The sequence below is a fragment of the Tribolium castaneum genome, chromosome 5 (genome assembly GCF_031307605.1).
Source record: "Tribolium castaneum strain GA2 chromosome 5, icTriCast1.1, whole genome shotgun sequence".
In the NCBI taxonomy this organism is placed as follows: domain Eukaryota; kingdom Metazoa; phylum Arthropoda; class Insecta; order Coleoptera; family Tenebrionidae; genus Tribolium; species Tribolium castaneum.
The window spans coordinates 7,334,192-7,353,531 of NC_087398.1; the positions used below are offsets into that span (position 1 = coordinate 7,334,192).

The following is a 19,340-nucleotide window of genomic DNA, read 5'->3' on the forward strand; positions in this document are numbered from 1 at the left end:
AATTTTGAAACGAAATGAATGGAAATGCGTTTGACAGTATCGCCTTCAACGCCAACAAATACGAAATCGACATTAAAAACTACTTCGTAACGCGCCAAGAGGACGACAGTACTCAGAGCGACACTTCGGACTCACAAACGGACCAGTACTTGGCCTGTAAAGGAGTTAAACTGCCAACTGCGGAACCACACATTTGCACCTGGGATTATTTAACAAAACCTGAAGTGATCCACTTGATGGGCATTAAGAGTAAACGACTCAAGAGGAATTTCATTGGTAGTAATATTACAATCGTTTAAAATTTGCCAAGTTTTCGTTGCAGAGGGAAAATTGCACAAAAAGCCCAAGGGACTTCCCCGGATCATATTCAGGGAGTTGATGTACTCTGTGACTAAATTCTGCACGTCTGCCAGTTACACCGTGGAACAAACTGGGGCCTTGTTGTCACAGTTCTACCTAACTCATTTATTTTTCACCAGTGTTTTGGATGTTGGTCCTGAAAAATTGTACGAGTATTTTAAAGGACTGCAAATGTGTCATTCTCTACCAGTAAGTGATGGGGGTCAAGTGTGGGTAAAAACTGTATTATTTTTAGTTCCCACCACATAGTATCAAATTGTTTAATTTGGAACAAATTAAGAACAATATGGTTTATTTCTGTAAACTATATCTTAGAAACCTGCCCTTGGTCAGGTTCTTGTGTTTGCCCAATTTTTCCCTATGTGCCCAACACCGCGTACAACCAGACGTCGCTCCACGTAAAAAAGGGAAGAAAAAAGGGAAAGGCAAAAAGGGTAAAAAAGCAAAAAGAAATGATCTATGAAATACATTTATTGAGCTATTCTAATTGTTTTATTCTTTGTTCGAGTTGTGAAACAAGGGTGCTTTGATGTTGGTTCAACTGCTGATGTATTGTAGTGGCTGCACTGTTGAGTGTTTGGACCAAAGCTGCTTGAGCTGTTTGCAAGTTTGGTATTTTTTCCAGTTCAATTAATTCGTCTTTACTCACAAATTTGCCCTCAAATATGGCAGCTAAAGGCATAATTAATTAAAAATAACAAAAACTGGATTATACAATACCTAGTAAGACAAGCTGGGGAAACCTTTTCGTGATTTTTAGCAATTTCTTTACTTCCGGTTGCGGACTAAAGACCATAATGTTTTGCGAGACGTAAAAATCCAAAACCGGTTCAAATTTCGTATCCTTGACTGCGATTTCAAGTGTTTTCTTTCCATATTGTTTAAAAAGCATGTCGCTTTTTTTGAACATGGCATAGGCTTTAAACCTTTGGTCTGATTTCATTGGATTCAAGTGATAAAAGGCAATGAGTCGCGAAGTGTTGAACCACATTCTCAATTCGCCTGCAATTATTTGCTGATACGGGTTGTGTTCATCTTTCACAATTTTATCTTGCGATTTTGTGCACAAGTCAATGGGTGTTTTGCCCTTTTTAGTACTGATAAAGAATGGATTCGTTAGTGTCATCATAATGGATCGTTCGCGATGAACGGGTTTCGGCCGCTGGATATTGATTTTGCCTCTGAAACGTTTCGCTTGGACAAGGGGGCTCAAACGTTCGAAAAGGCCTAAAACATTCATTTCAAAAACAAGCTAATGCATTATTAACTGTGTCATTCACCTCCTCTGGCAATTAAAGCCATTGTTTTAATTAAATTGGACAAAATTTCTAAAAACTGGTGCAGGGGTACATAACCTATAACTGTCAGGTTGACAATCGTAATTTTGGTTGCATAAACAACCGGCGTTAAAAATCAATAATAAGAAAAAAATTAGAAAAGCACCGGATCAGGATCAGTTCTCCAATGTGGCTTAAATTTCGATGAAGTGGCGTAATAAGTGAATAATTAACCGATTTCCGAAGGCTAAATGACCGTGAATGTCGCCTAGCAACTTGCGGCGACGTCCAGCGTCTTCGGCGTCGTAGCATACGATGCTTTCTAAATGCCACAAGAAAGGTAGAGTTTTCTTTCATCCTAGTACCGGTAAAGAATATGAATGAAGTCCAATTATTTCAACGTGCAGGTGAGTCAATTTTAGTCGTGTGTAAACAATTCCGAAAAAATGATGTTCGCAAATCGATATTACGAGCGCTTCCCATTTCTCTATGAATTTTTAAAATAAAACTAAAATCAATTTCAGATAATTGCGTTGTTTATGCTTTCGTTGATCCCATGGCCGGGGCCCACAGTTTTCAAAATCTCGTGTCCGCGAGATAATGCCCGAATCGTGCGGAAAATAATCCAGAACAAATGGATACCGATTTTAGAAAAATACAAAGTCAGTCTGCCCATCGAGTGCCCCTTCCACCCCATTAGGGACATCTTCGGGCCCCAGCAGGCCGCCAAACAGCAGCACCGGCCCTCGCAATGGACGTGCGGCCTCTGCGGCAAGTCGTTTTTCGAGGAGAAATACCTGGACATGCATTTCGACAATCGCCATAAGGGTTTCATAAATATGGTACAAAAACAATTACTATTAAGAAACTGAAAATTTTCTTGCTTTGACCGCGTTTTTCCAGGCCGAAGACGCCGTGTGCCTTGCAGACTACTGCGACATTATGAGATGTGACGTCTTGATAACGCAAGACCCCAAAACCGTCTATCCAGACACCGTCAACACGGATATAGAAATCTGGCGCGAAGCTTCCTCGTACACCAAAGCCTTGGCGACGTCCGGCCCACGCGAAGTCGCCAAATACACCTTCAAGGATGGGATTTACCCCCATCTGCAAAAAAGCGGAAAAGCAACGAAGCCCACCAAGCATTGCCAGAAGAATGAAGCACCGGAAGCGCCTAATAGCAACGGTAAGGTTTTTTCGATTTTTCTGATTCTTCAAGTGGGTTTTAGAAGAGCGCCAATCTGCAGGCGACGACGATAAATTGCAGAATAGTTCGAATAATGTGTGTCAAAATGATTTGGTGGATTCGGCTTTGCCGGCACCGGACAACAGGCAGCAGAGAATAGCCGAACTGCAAAAGTTGAAAGCGAATTGTAAACCGGAAGAACTGCAGAAAATTAAGACGAAGTGCGAGATTTTGGTGCGCGATTGCATCGCGGGGCTGCTAATTCAACTCTCGGTGAAAGATTTTAAAGAAGTTGAAGGTAAGAATTTACATGTTTACGTAAAACTTGAAATTTAGTATTTGTATGTACGTACGACGAATGATAAATGCTTTTATTACTTATTCTTTTATAACTTTCTATTTGAATTTAAATGTGAGTTTAACGATTTTTTTAAATACTAATTCTAAAAATAGTTTTAACAGGTTCACCCCACGTTTTACCAGAAGTGCACGCAACTTTGTTTTTTGCATGCCGCAGTTATGTTTCGACGTAATTTAACGCAAGAATTAACACTTTTACACTAGCGAGACACCCCCTGTATAAAAAATTCTTAAGGGGAGGAATTCCTCCTTTTCCAAGATAACTGTCCACAAGTCATTTGCCGTCTATCAGTAGCAATATGAGCATGAAGTTGCATTTGTACTCGTATTGTTGCCCAATTTTCTAAGTTTTCTTTTTTCAAAACTAAAGTTGTGTATTTACGTTAAAAACTACATTCATTGAATAATCATTTGCAAAAAAAAAAATAAGTTTCTAACTTTATTCAGAAGGAAGATATGATGATTTAAACGAAAAATTTGACCAATTTTAACTCCTTGTTGAAGGGAAATAATGTCCAAAGAACACTTTTTAAAGATTTTAGATTATATTCTCCCCTACATCCCGAATAGAAGAATCCTCTAACTTTCAAAAACGTTACTCAATACGGCTGTACAACACCGAGGAAAATATTCATAATAATTTCCTCGCTTTAAAAAAGACAGATTACAATATATTTTATTTCAGACGAGTTAAACAGGGCTGTCTGTTGGTACTTGACGTGTGACCGGTACTGGGAGGATACGCAGGGGGATATCCGCAGCTTCCCTTGGGGTTTGCTCTGTATGATAATAATGGTTCTGTCCCTCGGCATCTGCATGTGTTACTACATCATTTGGGTCTTGTTCGAGTAAGTTTTGTGTTTTCGATTAGGAAAAAACGTACAAGGTGTTAACAATTTAGCACCGATGACGTCAGTGTTGCTAGTGCTAGTATGACCGATAGATCGACGCCTTCGCCGGCTCATGTCCATCGGCATGAGCCTCCACCACAGGCAGACGGTCACCAAATTTACACAGAGGATTATTACCTGGCTCCAGATAAAGATAACGAATACATATACGTAACTTATCCTCCTGATTTAAAACGACGGCTTTTAGAAAGGTTTGTTGTCTCATTAGTGTAGATTCTGTAGAATTAATCGTAGCGATTTTGCCTGCTTTAGCTGCTACAATCGAACTACCCGCTTGTGAGACCTAGTACGAAGAGATCGTTTAGCTCAATTTTTATTTATTTTGTAGACTTTTTAAACAGACTCCATACTGAAAACATTCCAAAATTATAAGTAGGGGAATACTCAAATGTATTAAAGTTTTACAAAACTTAATACTTTTAAGTAATTTTCTGTTTCTATCTAGATTGTAGTTTAGACATAATTCGAATTTGGTAGCCAATAGCTGGACTGAGCCTTTTTCCCTTAAAAATACTTTAATTTTAATCGAACAGTAGATGGTGGCATAATTTTTGAACGTCATACATTTCGTACGAAATAAAATCGGAATTTTGTTTCACTGCTTGCTGTCTCATGCCTTGACCATTAACATGAAAAAAACGGAATTTAAATTCTTGTCCTTGTACCTAAGATAATCCAAGCTGAATTCCATCCTACGATTACCAAACAAACTCAGATACAATTTGTTACAACTAGGTGTAGTCTTTAGCGTAATAATTAGCTTGATGTTACTTTGTTTTTATTGCAACGATGTACATAATGATAGTTGGATAACTTTTGTACATGTGAAATACTTTACTATGCACCTTTTTGAGCATTGCAATGAATGTAAATTTACATCTTTAAAACCATGTTCATAATTTATAAAAATGTAATAATATTCAAGGATCATAATAAAGATTTAATATTGAATGAAATTTATAGTTTTACAGAACTGTTTCATCGGAAAACATTCACGAAATCATACAATACTTTTTAACAGCAATTAGTTTGTGTGAAATGCTACTATTTCCACTAACGTGTAAATTAATGCTTCTGTGAAAATCCCTCGCTGAACGAAAGTGTGAAACCTATACTGAAAATCCTACAAAAAATAGGATTATCTCCCCATTTATCCGTCCTCACTCAGGCAAAATTAAAGAAATAGTAGGGTAGGGTTCAAAATCAAATAATTTTTGCTACAAAACTTACACACGCACAACTGCCACACATCACACACACAACAAAATTAACTTTAGACTTTCTTTCCTGATTAATCGTATCTACGTCGGAACGCGCCCCTCCCCATTTCTCTCCCTTTCATACGCGAATTCTCTTCCATACGTCTTTTGTGTTCCTCCATGCGGATGAGGCGCTGCTGTTGTTTCATCGATATCTACATAAACAAAATAAGACATTGCTAAACAGTCACATTTAACTACCTCTTCGGGTGACAAAGGCTGCCAGTAGATGCTCGGAGTGGCCTTCGTTTTCAAGAACAGGTCATCCATCAACTTTTGGGGGACGGAGTCCTCGGCTTTCCTCTGCTTCCTGGTGATAAAATCTAAAAGAAAATATTAAATTTCGCCAAACGTGGACACGAAGGTACCATCTGATGGACTTGGTGTACGCCTGTGTTTGCGACTTCTTTCTCTGCTCCTTGATCGGTCTCGACGCACGTCCTTCTTGCCGATGTCCCACTCTCGAACCGGTCCTTCAGGTCTCTTCTTCTCCACTTCCTTCGAGGCCTTGTCATGTTTACTCTCCGCTGGTTCCTAAACCACAACATTAAATTATTTGTATTATAACAATCACTAGAAACTAACCAAATTCTCTTTTGTTGAAACATTTGTGTCTGGAACTGGGGCTGGAGGTGGCGCTGGTGGATTCTTCGCATTTTCCATATCTTCAGCCGTTGCAAAATCGATGATTAATTTTTTGCCGTTGCCAATTGGCCATTGGACTCCATGGAGGGCGTTTCTCGTCGCTTCAGCCTCCCTGTGAACAACCAATGGTTAAATTAATTCACACAAAAAATAAACTCTTACTCTTGAGTCTCATACTGGACGTAACATTTCGACTTAATCCTGTCAGTCCAGAACCCGTCCTCTTGCACTTTCCCGGTCCTTTCCAGCAACTCCTTTAACTGTTTCACAGTGAAAGGCCTGACAAGGTTCGTAATGTAAAGTATATTCGAAACTGGATTCTTGGCCGGACTTGGTGGCGGTTTCAATTTGCTCGCAGTGTCATCAACGATACTAATTTTTCGGTTGAACGCAATGATATTCGAATTATCTTCGCCGTCTTGCGTAGAAGAATTAACAGAATTCTGTTTTTCAAACGACGGTCTTTCAGAAGTGTCCGACTTGTACTCGACCGATACTTTGCGTTCCAATTTCTTGCCAGATGTCTCGGTCACAGACTTCCGCCGTTCTTTTTCGAGCTCCAAACTGAGGTCGGGTTCTTCGGGAAATTCAATGGTTGGACATACGATTTGTATGCTGTCAAGATCGACTTTAAGCAAAGAAGGGGCTGAGCTTAAGCTGCGCTCCCAACTGTGTTTGGTTTTGAAAGGTTTGATGGGGCCGCTGTTAACAGGCTCCTCTTTGGAGTCAGGTTTCGCGTAGTCGTTACTTCGTCGGAGTTGTCGCCGTGGACTCCGATGTCGATCTATAAAAGTATCAGTATCTTCTAAAAATTTGTTGAAATCTTAAGAATACTTTGTCAGCGTAATACAAACAAATTATAACTATATTTAATTTTTTTGTTGTAAAAATAAAACAAATGGATAAAAGGGCATTTCGCGCGAAGCGACAACGAAAAAAATTCGACAACCCGAAATTCGGTTCCAATAATTGGTCTCCTAAAAGCCATGAATGATATACATAATTTTTTTGTGAGCGTATTATCTCAGTGCATCTTTAGTTAAAATTTTAATAAAAAAATGTCAAATCATTTTTATTTAAAATAAGTGATACGTTCGCCCAAATTTTAATTGTTGAAAAGACTCAATTACTTTTGATTAAAAAATCGATTACTAATATCGAAAATAATTTTCATTATATGAGTTTTTGTCACACTCTGACGCCCCCTTTAACCTTACAAATATTTAGTTTGAAAATAATACAAACAATTTGTTAGCAATTTAATGTTTTACTGTAAAAATGAAACAAATCGATAAAGTAACTTAGTTTTTTTCAACGTACCCTTATTATCCCGCGGACTCTTCTCAATACGTGCTGATTCTTTCAAAACCTCAGTGCTTTCAACAGGTACTTCTGGTGTCTTTTGAGGAGGTTGCTGACAAACTTCAACATTTTCTGAGTCAGCAATACTTTCAGAAACTTGAGGTTCTTCCATTTCGGGTTTATCTTCACTTATTGCAGTTGTTTGCTCTGACTTTTCTTCCACACTTGCCATTTCAACATCTTGTGTTTCATTTAACGAAGCTGATATGTCTTCTGCTTTTTCTGCTTCTGTTTCTTTCGAAGATTCTTCGTGAGTTATGGCAATTTCGGAAGGTTTGTCTTCGGGTGTTTCTGTTTCGACTTCAGTTATGGCAATTTCTTCAGGTTTTTCTGGAGCTTGTTCTTCGACCTGATCTTGTTTTACGTCGATTTGAGTTTGTACTTCTTGATCAGGTTCTTGATGTTCGGAAGGTTCGTTTGTTGTTTCCGGTTGTTTATTTTCAGTAACAGGTTTGTCAACTGATACATTTTTTTTAATAATGCTTAGAGGCTCATCGTCAGATTCGTCATCTTGTGACTCGGTTTTATTACCAAGTTGTTCTTTATCAACGTCGTTGACATTTTCTTGCCTTTGGACACTCTCATTAATATTTTTATCGTCGGCATCGACCTTAGAGTCATTCTCATTATCAACTCGCTTATCGATAGAGGGTGACTGAGGCGTCACCTGTACATTTTCAGAAATTTCATTGTTCGGTTGTATTTCAGGCTCGCTTAAGTGCGGTGACTTTTCTATTTTTGACTTATGTTTACCTTTAGACTTACCTTTACCCTTCTTCTCTTCCACTTCTTCATCACCGTCTTGACTAGACAAACCGTCGTTTCTAACAAGTGGAGATCCCCGTGAGCGAGTTCGTCTTGTTGACGATTTATCCTCAGAACTCGTCGCGTCGTCTTCAGTCTGACTATTAGACTTACTGCGACGTGTCTTGCTTTTATCAGGTGAATCCGGGGAAGGCCTTGTCAGACAAATCTTTAGCTTCTGGATCTCCCCCTTGGGAGTATCCTCAGAAGAGGTCACTTTCCACACCGGTTCATCGCAAGTCTCCTCGTCACTCGGAGTGTGACTCTTAGTTGTTGTATCGGGGGTAGCTTCAAGCGGGGCACGCTTTGTTATTGTCAGAACTTCATCTTCAGATTCGCTCGATTTCGATGGTGATCTTTTCCGACGCCGCGATCGACGGGTCTTCGGAGGAGTTTCCGTTTCTTTGAGCGCTTTCTCAGGAGACGCTTTCTGGGCGTTACGGGCACTTTTACGCCGCATCTTTTGAAAAAAATTTGCATAGAGGTTAGGGGGACTATGACGCCATTAGAGCGCCGACTAACGCAAAGTACGCACAAGCAGCAACTTGCATTACCTTCTCGCAATAGTCCTAGATGTAACCGTAGCCGACACTTATTAATTCTCATCCATTTTTTATTCAAAAAACTAACAAAAATTCGGTAATCACACGATTAAACAACTCGCTTGTAATCAAGAAGAGTCGCATGCGCAAACGGTGACAAATATGGAAGCTTTGCAAGGCCCGGCAACCAAACAAAAAACTCACATGCCGAATTTATCGTAACAAAATTAATGTTTACGAAATTACGCAACCGGAACTAAAAGGAAATGTAAATGAAACAATTTCACTTAAGTTCGGGGTGGATGAAGCACAAAAATCGATTAAAAAAATTGCGATTTGGTTCGCAATGTTGGCACCTTTGTTAGTAATTTGTCAAACAGCAATATGATTGTTCGTAGAAAACCGTGAATTTTTGTACCAAATTAGAAAATCAAACACATTTCCTTAATTTGTAACAGTTTCGGAAAACTTTAAACGCATAAATCAACATTGAGGGTAATTAGGGGGTTTCAGCGTCATACTCGTAAGGTTATATTCTTTATCAGTGGTTTTATTGGTGACGTTTCCGATTTAGTGTGGGTGATTTTTAATTTGTTATCGGCAAGAATTTAATTTTTAATGAAAATTAAGCCGAGCCACTGCACCTAGTTCAAGTAACCATAATGTATCTACCCCTTTTGTGCTTGTTATTTCTGTGGCATGAGACAAGAGTTGAGGCGTTTTATTTACCTGGTTTGGCGCCGGTAAATTATTGCCGGAAAGGCGAATCAGACACGTGTAAAGTGAGTATTTAAGTCGCCTCATTCATTATCTTCACACATGAGTTGTAGTCCGAAGTATTATTGTATGTAAATCGTCTAAATACTGAAGAATCAGTAATTCCCTACGAGTACAATCACTTTGATTTCTGCCAACCTGATGAAAACCAGCCGTCTCCCGTGGAAAACCTGGGCCAGGTTGTCTTCGGCGAACGCATCCGCCCATCTCCTTATATCCTTGAATTTATGAAAAACATAACATGCAAGGAAGTTTGCACGCGGAAGTACTCGGGTTCAGATCCGAGTGCAAACAGACGGTTGAGCATTCTGCGGAAGGGGATTAGTCTCAATTATCAGCACCACTGGATTGTTGATAATATGCCAGTGACGAGCTGTTATGAGACTGAGGATCAGAAGCAGTTTTGCACCACTGGGTTTCAGATGGGTTGTTTTGCCAAAGATGGGCGCGATACTTGTCTTAGGACTCCTGATAAACAGGACGCTTACTACATTTACAATCATGTTGATTTGACGATCACATATCACTCGGGAGAACAGGAAGAATGGGGAAATAAATTCAAGAGCAACGGGGGCAGGATTATCTCCGTTAAAGTTGTCCCAAGGAGCATAGACCATAGAGAGTAGGTAACTTTGCTATAGTAAATGCCGATTTTCACGTGTTGCAAAATTTTTATTTGAACAATGAGATTAGATTTTAAATTAATTTGAATCTCCTTTTCGTTTTACACGTTTTATTTGGTAATTTGCGGAGTTTTTATATCTCTATTTGCCATCAAGTGATAACGTAGAGAGTTGTTTCACAATAGTTATGGATTAGGAAGTGATGTATTTATTACTTTGATGGAACGTTTATTTTCTGAAAACCGATTTAGATACTTGACAATAATAGTTCAAAATCTATTTTTTAAACTTACTTAAATTTATTACTTTTAAACGTCTTTATTTATAAAGTTATTGGCCTTAAAGTAACAAACTGTATTAATGTTTTATGCTAGTAGTCCGCTGTTTCAGTAAGTAATTACACACATAAATATTTGCTGAATAGATAAAGCTGTACTTTGTAATAAATAACGAGTAATTAAAGATTACGTGTGTAGACAAAATGAATTTAAAAATATGGGGTATTGTTTAGGAAGTCTCTGTTCTCGATAGTTCCACCAGAGTGACGATAACGTAATTGTTCCTAGCTCGTTGAAGCTTTAAGAGCAATGAATGAAAACAATTGTGTATTAAAAAAATATCGAGAACTATGAATAATACAAAAATTCAAGCTTTTACCACTTTGTACATATTGACATTGTCTAACGGTTATTTTTTATAAACTTCAGCACGTTTTTGACGAATTTTATAACAAATCTCCCAAAATTTTACCAAATTTGCGTATTTCTATTAAAAAATAATAAAAAAACGTTGAAACTATCGGCAAATTTGCGCCGTTATTCAACAATTTTTGCACAAAAAATAACAAATTTCACTCATTACTGCATTATTTTTGAACTTTTTCAAAAATTCATTGCGTTTTCGGTCGGAAACTCACTCATTTCGCGAAATTCAAAATAAAAAAACTACCAAATTGTATCTAAAAACACACTTTTATCCCCTTTTCAAAGCGTTTTAGCACTTTATCAGCCTGAAACACGAATGCTTTGCAATATTTCGTCTAAATTTTGCGATTTTTAAGCTAGAAACTCAATTATTTCGCTAATTTTTATCAAAAACGTCCAAAAACCTCAAACTTAAAGTAAACTTCTGAAACAACAAATTTTAGTTAATTTACTTTGTAAAGACAAATTCGGTATCTGGTGGACAATTTTATTAGTTGTTTAAGTTAGTATCCAAAATTTTATTCGAAAATAATAGTAAAAAGACAGAAATATGTTAATATTTTGTATTGTAATTCTAAAAAATTAGTCCTTTTTCGGACTGAAATAGTCCAGTCCTTTGGCTCCTGTTATTTTTTTAATTTAAGAGGACAGTTATCTAAGGGTCTAAGTTTACGTTTCATGTTATGTTTTACGTTCACGTCTTTTTCTCTCAAGTTGAACAACTTAGATCTTACGGTTACAGTTTAGCACTTTATGTGGTTACCTTATGGTGTTTTCTTACTTCTGCCGGTTTTAAACATCTCCGTGTCTAGGTGTTGTCACAATTTCTTTTTTATGTTTTCGTCATATTTTACTTATTTCTTTTTTTACCTGCTCCGGACTTGAACCCCGATTTCCCATTTCAAAAGTGGTGTTTTTACCACTGGCCCACCAGGCATTAGCTAATTAATTCAACATTACAAACTAAAATCACAAATCAGTCCAAAAGTCGTCAGTTTACGTCGAAAAAACATTTTATTGTACTTTTTTCAATTCGATACTCTAACAATGTTATTAGTTTATTACATACTGTGAAGGCGGTGGAAAAAATAGTACAATTTATGTTTACTGTACTTTGTTCTCCCCTGATTTTCTTTTAATATTTAGCTCACAAATCCCTCCATATCAAAAAAAATACAACACAGAATACAGAATTGAAGACTGCCAAAATCCAAAGTCTTAAAAATGTTAATTTACTTATGCTGTTGTCTTGATAGAAATTTAAAAAATGTGTAACAAACATTGATTTTTCACCTAATTTTATATTCTTTATTTATTATTGTGTTTTCATGATTCGTTTTCATTGACTTTTCGGTGGCCAGTCTGCTTCCACGTTATCGTGTAAAGTGCTATAATATTGTAGTATCTTAAGAAATATACAGAACTCAACTTCATGTGGTCAGATTGTCTGCACAATATTCCATTTATTGAATGAGATGAAATTAGAGAAATAGATTTTTTTGAATATTTAAGCACGTGATTAAATTCCTAAATTGGTTTGAAAAATAACATTCGTTTAGCCTTTTTCGTGAGTTATGCCACGCTGTTAAACCAGAAACGCATTTTTTCTCGGGATTTTATGAAAAAACACGAAACTGCTTTAAGTATTGGAGTATTTCGGGCGTTTTAGTTTGAGATAAAAACTCTTGCTTTCATTGAAAATTTTGGCGTCACGGTTAGATTGCGATATTGGCAAAAATAATTCACCAATTTAAGAGAAGCAACCTCTTTTTTATAATCAGTTATACAGTTATGTCTTTTTTTATTATTATTGCTCACAATTTTTTGTTAACCTATTACCTTTCCATTTTAGCAAAATCGACTGTTCGAAGCAAAACACAAAACTCCTAGAACTGAAAACCTCCCTCAAACCCAAGGAGGAATACCAAATAACGTACACCTACTCGGTCACATTTATCCAAAACAACGCCGTAAAATGGTCATCCCGATGGGACTACATTTTGGAATCAATGCCCCACACAAACATCCAATGGTTCAGTATTTTAAACTCGCTCGTGATCGTACTGTTCCTCTCGGGGATGGTCGCCATGATCATGCTGCGAACCCTCCACAAAGACATCGCAAGATACAACCAAATCGACAGCGGCGAAGACGCCCAGGTCCGCTTCAAACCCTTTTAACAAACTCGCATTACAATCATTTTTACAGGAAGAGTTCGGCTGGAAGCTGGTCCACGGCGACGTCTTCCGCCCCCCGCGCAAGGGAATGTTCCTTTCGGTGCTCCTGGGCTCCGGCGTTCAAGTTTTCTTCATGACTTTGGTGACTTTAGCTTTCGCCTGTCTCGGGTTTTTGAGCCCGGCAAATCGGGGGGCTTTGATGACTTGCGCTATGGTGTTGTATGTCCTGTTGGGGTCGCCAGCTGGGTACGTTTCCGCGAGGATTTACAAGAGTTTCGGCGGCGAGAAATGGAAGTCTAACGTTTTGTTGACCTCGATGCTGGCACCTGGGATTGTCTTCGGGCTGTTTTTCGTAATGAATCTGGTGTTGTGGAGCAAAGGGAGCTCCGCAGCTGTGCCTTTCAGCACTTTGGTGGGGCTGCTGGCGCTGTGGCTGCTGGTGTCGGTGCCTCTGACGTTCGTGGGGGCGTTTTTCGGGTTCAGGAAAAGGGTAAGATTGTGACCGCTGTCAGGACAATTAAAAAAAATGTTTTCAGGCACTCGAGCATCCGGTTCGGACGAATCAAATCCCGAGGTTGATCCCCGAACAGTCGATCTACACGCAGCCGATTCCCGGAATTGTCATGGGGGGTGTGCTGCCCTTCGGTTGCATTTTCATCCAACTTTTCTTTATTCTGAATTCGATCTGGTCGTCTCAGATGTACTACATGTTCGGTTTTCTGTTTCTAGTATTTATAATTTTAGTAATAACGTGTGCAGAGACAACGATTCTTCTGTGTTACTTCCACTTGTGTGCGGAGGATTACCATTGGTGGTGGCGGTCGTATTTGACGTCCGGGTTTACAGCAGTTTATTTGTTTCTGTATTGCTGTCATTACTTCTTTACGAAATTGCAGATCGAGGATACGGCGTCTGCGTTCCTGTATTTTGGCTATACTCTAATTATGGTGTTTTTGTTCAATTTGTTAACTGGGTCGATTGGATTTTTCGCCTGTTTCTGGTTTATTAGGAAAATTTATAGTGTGGTTAAAGTTGACTGAAATGTACTTTAATTATTGTGATTTTTACCAACAGAATATTTTTAATAACGTATTTATTTTCGTTTCAATTTCAAAATTATTGAAGCGCACGAGTGGGCGAACATATTTTTAATAAACATGGATAACTCGCATCTAAAACTTGTGATGTATTAATTTTGTGTACGCAACTGTAAAATATTGTAATAGAAATAAATTGTATAATTTAGTATTTTATGGAAAAAGTCCTTTGACAATAAAGGATTGCACAATTGCACATTTTTATTTTCCCTTCCCTTCGTAATTAAAGACAAATATGATTTACATTTTTATCCACAAAAAGTTATTATTGTCAAGACTGAAGGTCAACAGAGGCCAAATCATTTCTTCATTGATATCAGCATCATTATGATAAAAATCGCATTTTAGTTAATAGTGTTAACAAAACTGTGCCATTAAAATCAAGATAAAAATGCCGTTGTGGGCCTCATTGTTACAAAAGTGAGTACTGTTCTATTTTAGTGATGACTTGGCAACTTTACAAAATTTTCTTCAATTAAAACACGTTCCATGTGCAATTACTACTCACTACTTATGTCATATGTGTTTTTGCCATGGATTTATGGAAAAACTAGACTTTTTTTACTATTTTAGCACAAATTTCGGCGTTCAAATAACAACAAGAAGATGGAACAGTACTTTGAGAAGGATAGATAAATTATTAATTGCAAATAGAGGTGAGATAGCTTGTCGTGTGTTGAGGACTGCCCGCCGGTTGGGCGTAAAAACGGTCGCGGTTTATAGCGACGCTGATAAGAATTCGTTACACGTTTCACAGGTAGGTTTTACCGATAAAAATAAAATATAAATAAAATTCAAAGAAAACACAACAATAAACACTAAAACAAAACTGACATTTTCATTATTTCCATCGTTCCTTTGTTAGTTTAGACTAATTTTTGATTTTTTTAAATGGTGATTATTGGTATTTAGCTTTTTTTTTATTCTAAAATAAGGAAGACTCACAGTTTAAACTATTGGTCGTAATTATGTAATCTCTAAACCTTATCGAGATTGTGAAAATTTTGATCGAATGATGTTTTTTCCACTTTTACGCTCTTTTAATTTGTACATTAGACTATTTTATTTAAACCGCACATTAAAAGAATTGTAAAAGTATTGTGAGTTTTTACAAGGATTTTAATCTTAATTTAATCATAAGCCATTATTTTTTCTAATTTCTGATTTTTTGACTTTTTTCTCGAATAAAAATTTGCGAAAATTTTTGAATTATCAGAAATATATAAAATAAAAAAATGTTTTACTAAATTAAACAAATAATAAAATTTTCCTGTGATTTCTCCATACTTTTTAAGGCTAGATTTTCTAAGAATTTTTGCTTCGAAAAATCTCGACCAGTAACCTTATACTCAGGTTGTAAAAATCTTTTGGTCTCTTAAAAAAGTCACGCAACTCACAATAAATAAATTTAAGTTTAGTGTAATTTTTTTGTAATATTTAAAAGAATAATGTGTTATGCGGAAGTAGATTTGTTTATTTATTTTATTTAGGTATGAGAAAAACGCCAACCAACCAACAAACTTCTCTTCATGTTTTATGTTAATATTTTACATTCTGTATTACTGTTATTATTTAATTTGTTGAAGTTGGTCATTGTAAATAAGCAAAATTCGTATAAAAATAAAGAATTTTCCACTTAATCTAATTGGCGATTTTCTCCGATTTTTCTCTATTATTCTGAGGAAGTTATTTTTCGGTAAAAATACGAAGAAATAGAAACAGTTATACATGTTGGAGCCAATTTTAGCCAATTTTTTGCGAAATTTCTCGAATTCAGTGTTTTTCATTACGAAATAATACGTTCGGATCTGAATGTGCGGTTTAGACGAATGCTCTGTTAAATAAATAATTCTACCAAATTATGGGTATTTAATAGGCAGATGAGGCCTATAACATCGGCCCTCCCCAAGCCTCGCAAAGTTACCTCCGAGGTGACAAAATTTTAGAAGTAGCGCACAAATCCGGCTGTCAGGCGATCCATCCAGGCTACGGCTTCCTTTCCGAAAATGTGGAATTTGCGGAAAATTGCGAAAAAAACAAAATCATTTTCATGGGCCCTCCGGCTTCGGCGATTCGCGACATGGGAATCAAAAGGTACACTCTCCACTTTCCATTCTCCCACAACTAACTTTTCAAAAGCAAATCGAAGGAAATTATGTCGAAAGCCGGGGTTCCCATAATCGGGGGTTACCACGGGGAAGACCAAGACAGGGCCAAGCTCAAAGCAGAAGCCCTGAAAATCGGATTTCCCGTCATGATAAAAGCCGTGAGAGGTGGTGGCGGCAAAGGAATGAGGATAGCTCTCACGGAGTCTGAATTTGAGGAAGCCTTGGAGTCGGCCAAAAGTGAGGCGCAGAAAGCTTTCGGCGATTCTGTGGTGCTTTTGGAGAAATTCGTGCAAGAGCCGAGGCACGTGGAAGTGCAGGTTTTTGCAGATATGCATGGCAATGCTGTTCACTTGTTCGAACGGGATTGTTCGGTGCAGAGGAGGCATCAGAAAATTATAGAGGAAGCGCCAGCGGTACTTCTTAAATTTTGTGTTATGATTGTAAATTGAAATTTTTAGCCGGGAATAAGCGAAGAATTGAGGGCTGAACTGGGGGCTGCTGCCGTAAGAGCTGCCAAAGCGGTTGGGTATGTGGGGGCCGGGACGGTGGAATTTATTCTAGACAGGAAAAGTCACAATTTTCATTTTATGGAAATGAATACGCGATTGCAGGTAGAACACCCGATAACGGAGATGATTACAGGTAACGCCGCTCGACAAAACATTGTTAAATAAAACGCAGTTTTACTTCCTAAAAACTTGCACAAGGTTTTGGATTTTCCATCGTAAACATTTTTAATTAGATGCTTCTTTAATAAGGTTTTATGGTAGTTTCAGTGAAAACTTTCAGTTCCCGCTTGCGGTCTCTCGTGTTAACCATTATGCAAATTTTTTACCAATAAATAATAGCGCAATGCTTGTCTCAAACAAATGGGAAATATTCGTTTAAATTCGGAATTATCCTTGGCTTCGTATTTGATTTAGGAACCGATTTGGTGGAATGGCAAATAAAAGTCGCTCGAGGTGAAAAGTTGCCATTAACTCAGGAGGAAATAACACTGAGTGGCCACGCGTTTGAGTCTCGAATTTACGCGGAGGACCCAAGTGGGGGCTTTTTGCCAGGGGCTGGTGTTTTGTCGTATTTGAGTAGTCCCCAAGTTCGGGATGACATGAGGATTGAAACTGGTAGATTTTTAAAATTTTTAGGAATAAAACAATTAAAACATGTTGTTAGGCATTCGAGAAGGGGATGAAGTGTCGGTTCATTACGACCCCATGATTGCCAAACTGGTCGTTTGGGGCCAAAACAGATCTGAAAGTCTCCTAAAAATGCAATCCCTTCTCTTGCAGTATAACGTACGTGATGAATTAAAAGTTGGCGCAAAATCAATCGTTTTTTGCAGGTGGCAGGTTTGGAAACCAACGTTAATTTCCTTCTAGATCTTGTAAGGCATCCGGAATTTATTTCCGGAAACGTTCACACTAATTTCATTAAAGAAAACAATGATAGTTTATTTAAAAATAAAACCGTAACTCCAACGCAAATCACTCAAGCAGCTTTAAGCGTGGTTTTAAAAGACGAGTTATTAGACATGAAAAATGCCATGGGTCGAAATGACCAATTTAACCCATTTGTGGTTGAATCTGGGTTCCGAATTAACCACAACTTGATTCGCGACGTCAAAATGAAATTTAAGGATGAAGGTTTCCTCCCAATTCACTATTTAATAGTGTAATTATTGATTTAAAAATTTTAGAAAAACTAGTTAAAGTAAAATTTATTGGCCACAACACGTACCACATTTCGCTCGATGAGGGAAAGACCTGGAGTGTAGTTCAGGGCGAATTTAACAAAGAAAGTCTAAAAAGCACAATTGATGGTATCACCACCAGTGTGAATGTTTTCAGGGGTGACGACGTTATTGCAATTTTCGATGATGTAATTTTTACGTTACGTGTAAACCCTAACTAACTTTATTTTACAGAGTGGTAAAGTTGAATTTAATTTAGAAAAGCCATCGTTTGTGACAATTCAAGAAGATGATTCTTCGGCAGGAGGTTCGTTGAACAGAGCTGTTGCCCCAATGCCCGGTGTCATAGACAAGGTCTTGGTCAGTGCTGGAGACCAAGTGAAAAAAGGAGATTCGCTTTTTGTCTTAATAGCTATGAAAATGGAACATGTGGTGAAGGCCGATCGGGACGCTGTTATTGAAAATATTTATTTCAAAGTCGGTGATAACGTCCAGAAGGATGTTACTGTTATACAATTTAAGGAGGAAAATGTGTCTAGCTAAAAATTTTGAATAAATTTTGAGTTCTACTGTGTTTTCTTTTGTCCAAAACTACTGGGGAGTGCATACTATTTTTTACTTATAATTATGAGTTTGATTAGAATATATGTTGACATTCAAACAGTATCTACATAATTATTATATACCTCATTTATTATTTATTTTTAAACGAAAGATATGTTGCAATTTTTATTGTTACTGACAATTATTTGCATTTTTAATTGTGGTTTATTTAGCAAAAATTTACCCACAAGAACAGAAACATAGAATATTGCCTTGAACATAGTACTCCGAAACAATAAAGAATTATTTATAACAATATATAAAATATTATAAGGGTCTTAAAACTAAGTCTATGTAAGTTTCTTTATTTTAAATTTAAAAACTATTGTTACTAGAGCATTTACTTAAGGTAATTATTAATTAAGTGCTCGTGCTTTAAGAATTTTTAATTTTAATATTTTATTTGATGAATGTACGACAACATTGAACGTGTTATTGGCAAAATGTCACCAGATTTTCTTGAGTCTTGGGGCTGCCCTTGCTTTTGTGCAAGAGATGTGTAATCCGGGGTTAACAAAAATGTTATTCAAATATATACTTTTTACTTTGGTTATTAGTGTTTGTTTTTAGCTAAGAAGGAGTACCTATTATTGAATTTCTGTTTTTTTACGTTTTTCTAAATGTTTTTAATAGATTTTTACGATGATTTTTTAACTGACCATAATATGTCTAATGTATAATATTTTATGATTATTAACAGATGTGTTATACCTCTGAGATTAAGCTTTACGAACAGGTGGATTAACAAGGATTAGTGCACATTATAAATTAGTTTGATTACAAATGGCTTAACTCTGTGATTTATTGCTTTTATGGATCGCATAATTTTTTTAATTGTGCTTTTATTAAGTT

General features: G+C 37.1%; 6 protein-coding genes across 7 annotated transcripts; 4 read left to right on the forward strand and 2 right to left on the reverse strand.

Moving 5' to 3' along the window:
• The first annotated feature begins 14 nt into the window (after positions 1-14).
• Positions 15-842, forward strand: LOC103313090 (hypothetical protein). The gene is made up of 3 exons (XM_008195433.3): positions 15-276; positions 323-549; positions 596-842. The coding sequence occupies exons 1-3, from the start codon at positions 15-17 to the stop codon at positions 821-823; spliced, it is 717 nt and encodes a 238-aa protein (XP_008193655.1). The 3' UTR covers positions 824-842.
• On the reverse strand, positions 814-1,788 carry mRpL10 (mitochondrial ribosomal protein L10). Its single transcript, XM_964683.5, has 3 exons — positions 1,641-1,788; positions 1,081-1,587; positions 814-1,032 (listed from the first exon to the last, which is right to left on the reverse strand). The coding sequence occupies exons 1-3, from the start codon at positions 1,660-1,662 to the stop codon at positions 839-841; spliced, it is 723 nt and encodes a 240-aa protein (XP_969776.1). The 5' UTR covers positions 1,663-1,788; the 3' UTR covers positions 814-838.
• A 17-nt stretch (positions 1,789-1,805) lies between these two features.
• On the forward strand, positions 1,806-5,053 carry LOC658204 (uncharacterized protein). Of its 2 annotated transcripts, none has more exons than XM_015980283.2 (7): positions 1,806-2,044; positions 2,162-2,479; positions 2,541-2,826; positions 2,888-3,124; positions 3,872-4,034; positions 4,088-4,288; positions 4,350-5,053. In XM_015980283.2, exons 1-7 carry the CDS (start codon positions 2,018-2,020, stop codon positions 4,375-4,377), a joined length of 1,260 nt encoding a protein of 419 aa, XP_015835769.1. In that variant the 5' UTR covers positions 1,806-2,017; the 3' UTR covers positions 4,378-5,053. The 2 variants fall into 2 exon arrangements, with proteins under 2 accessions (XP_015835769.1, XP_969705.2); XM_964612.4 differs by having other exon boundaries at positions 1,809-2,044; positions 2,870-3,124.
• Acn (Acinus) lies at positions 5,025-8,889 on the reverse strand. The gene is made up of 7 exons (XM_008195431.3): positions 8,722-8,889; positions 7,322-8,627; positions 6,164-6,785; positions 5,942-6,113; positions 5,725-5,890; positions 5,558-5,679; positions 5,025-5,511 (listed from the first exon to the last, which is right to left on the reverse strand). The coding sequence occupies exons 2-7, from the start codon at positions 8,625-8,627 to the stop codon at positions 5,389-5,391; spliced, it is 2,511 nt and encodes an 836-aa protein (XP_008193653.1). The 5' UTR covers positions 8,722-8,889; the 3' UTR covers positions 5,025-5,388.
• Positions 8,890-9,055: 166 nt separating this feature from the next.
• TM9SF2 (Transmembrane 9 superfamily protein member 2) lies at positions 9,056-14,280 on the forward strand. The gene is made up of 6 exons (XM_008195430.3): positions 9,056-9,232; positions 9,284-9,491; positions 9,540-10,108; positions 12,666-12,972; positions 13,022-13,480; positions 13,527-14,280. Exons 2-6 carry the CDS (start codon positions 9,372-9,374, stop codon positions 14,028-14,030), a joined length of 1,959 nt encoding a protein of 652 aa, XP_008193652.1. The 5' UTR covers positions 9,056-9,232; positions 9,284-9,371; the 3' UTR covers positions 14,031-14,280.
• Positions 14,281-14,348: 68 nt separating this feature from the next.
• Mccc1 (Methylcrotonoyl-CoA carboxylase 1) lies at positions 14,349-18,454 on the forward strand. The gene is made up of 10 exons (XM_008195429.3): positions 14,349-14,507; positions 14,661-14,844; positions 15,964-16,181; positions 16,227-16,608; positions 16,654-16,837; positions 17,119-17,319; positions 17,369-17,490; positions 17,538-17,838; positions 17,892-18,073; positions 18,120-18,454. Exons 1-10 carry the CDS (start codon positions 14,479-14,481, stop codon positions 18,426-18,428), a joined length of 2,112 nt encoding a protein of 703 aa, XP_008193651.1. The 5' UTR covers positions 14,349-14,478; the 3' UTR covers positions 18,429-18,454.
• Positions 18,455-19,340: the final 886 nt, after the last annotated feature.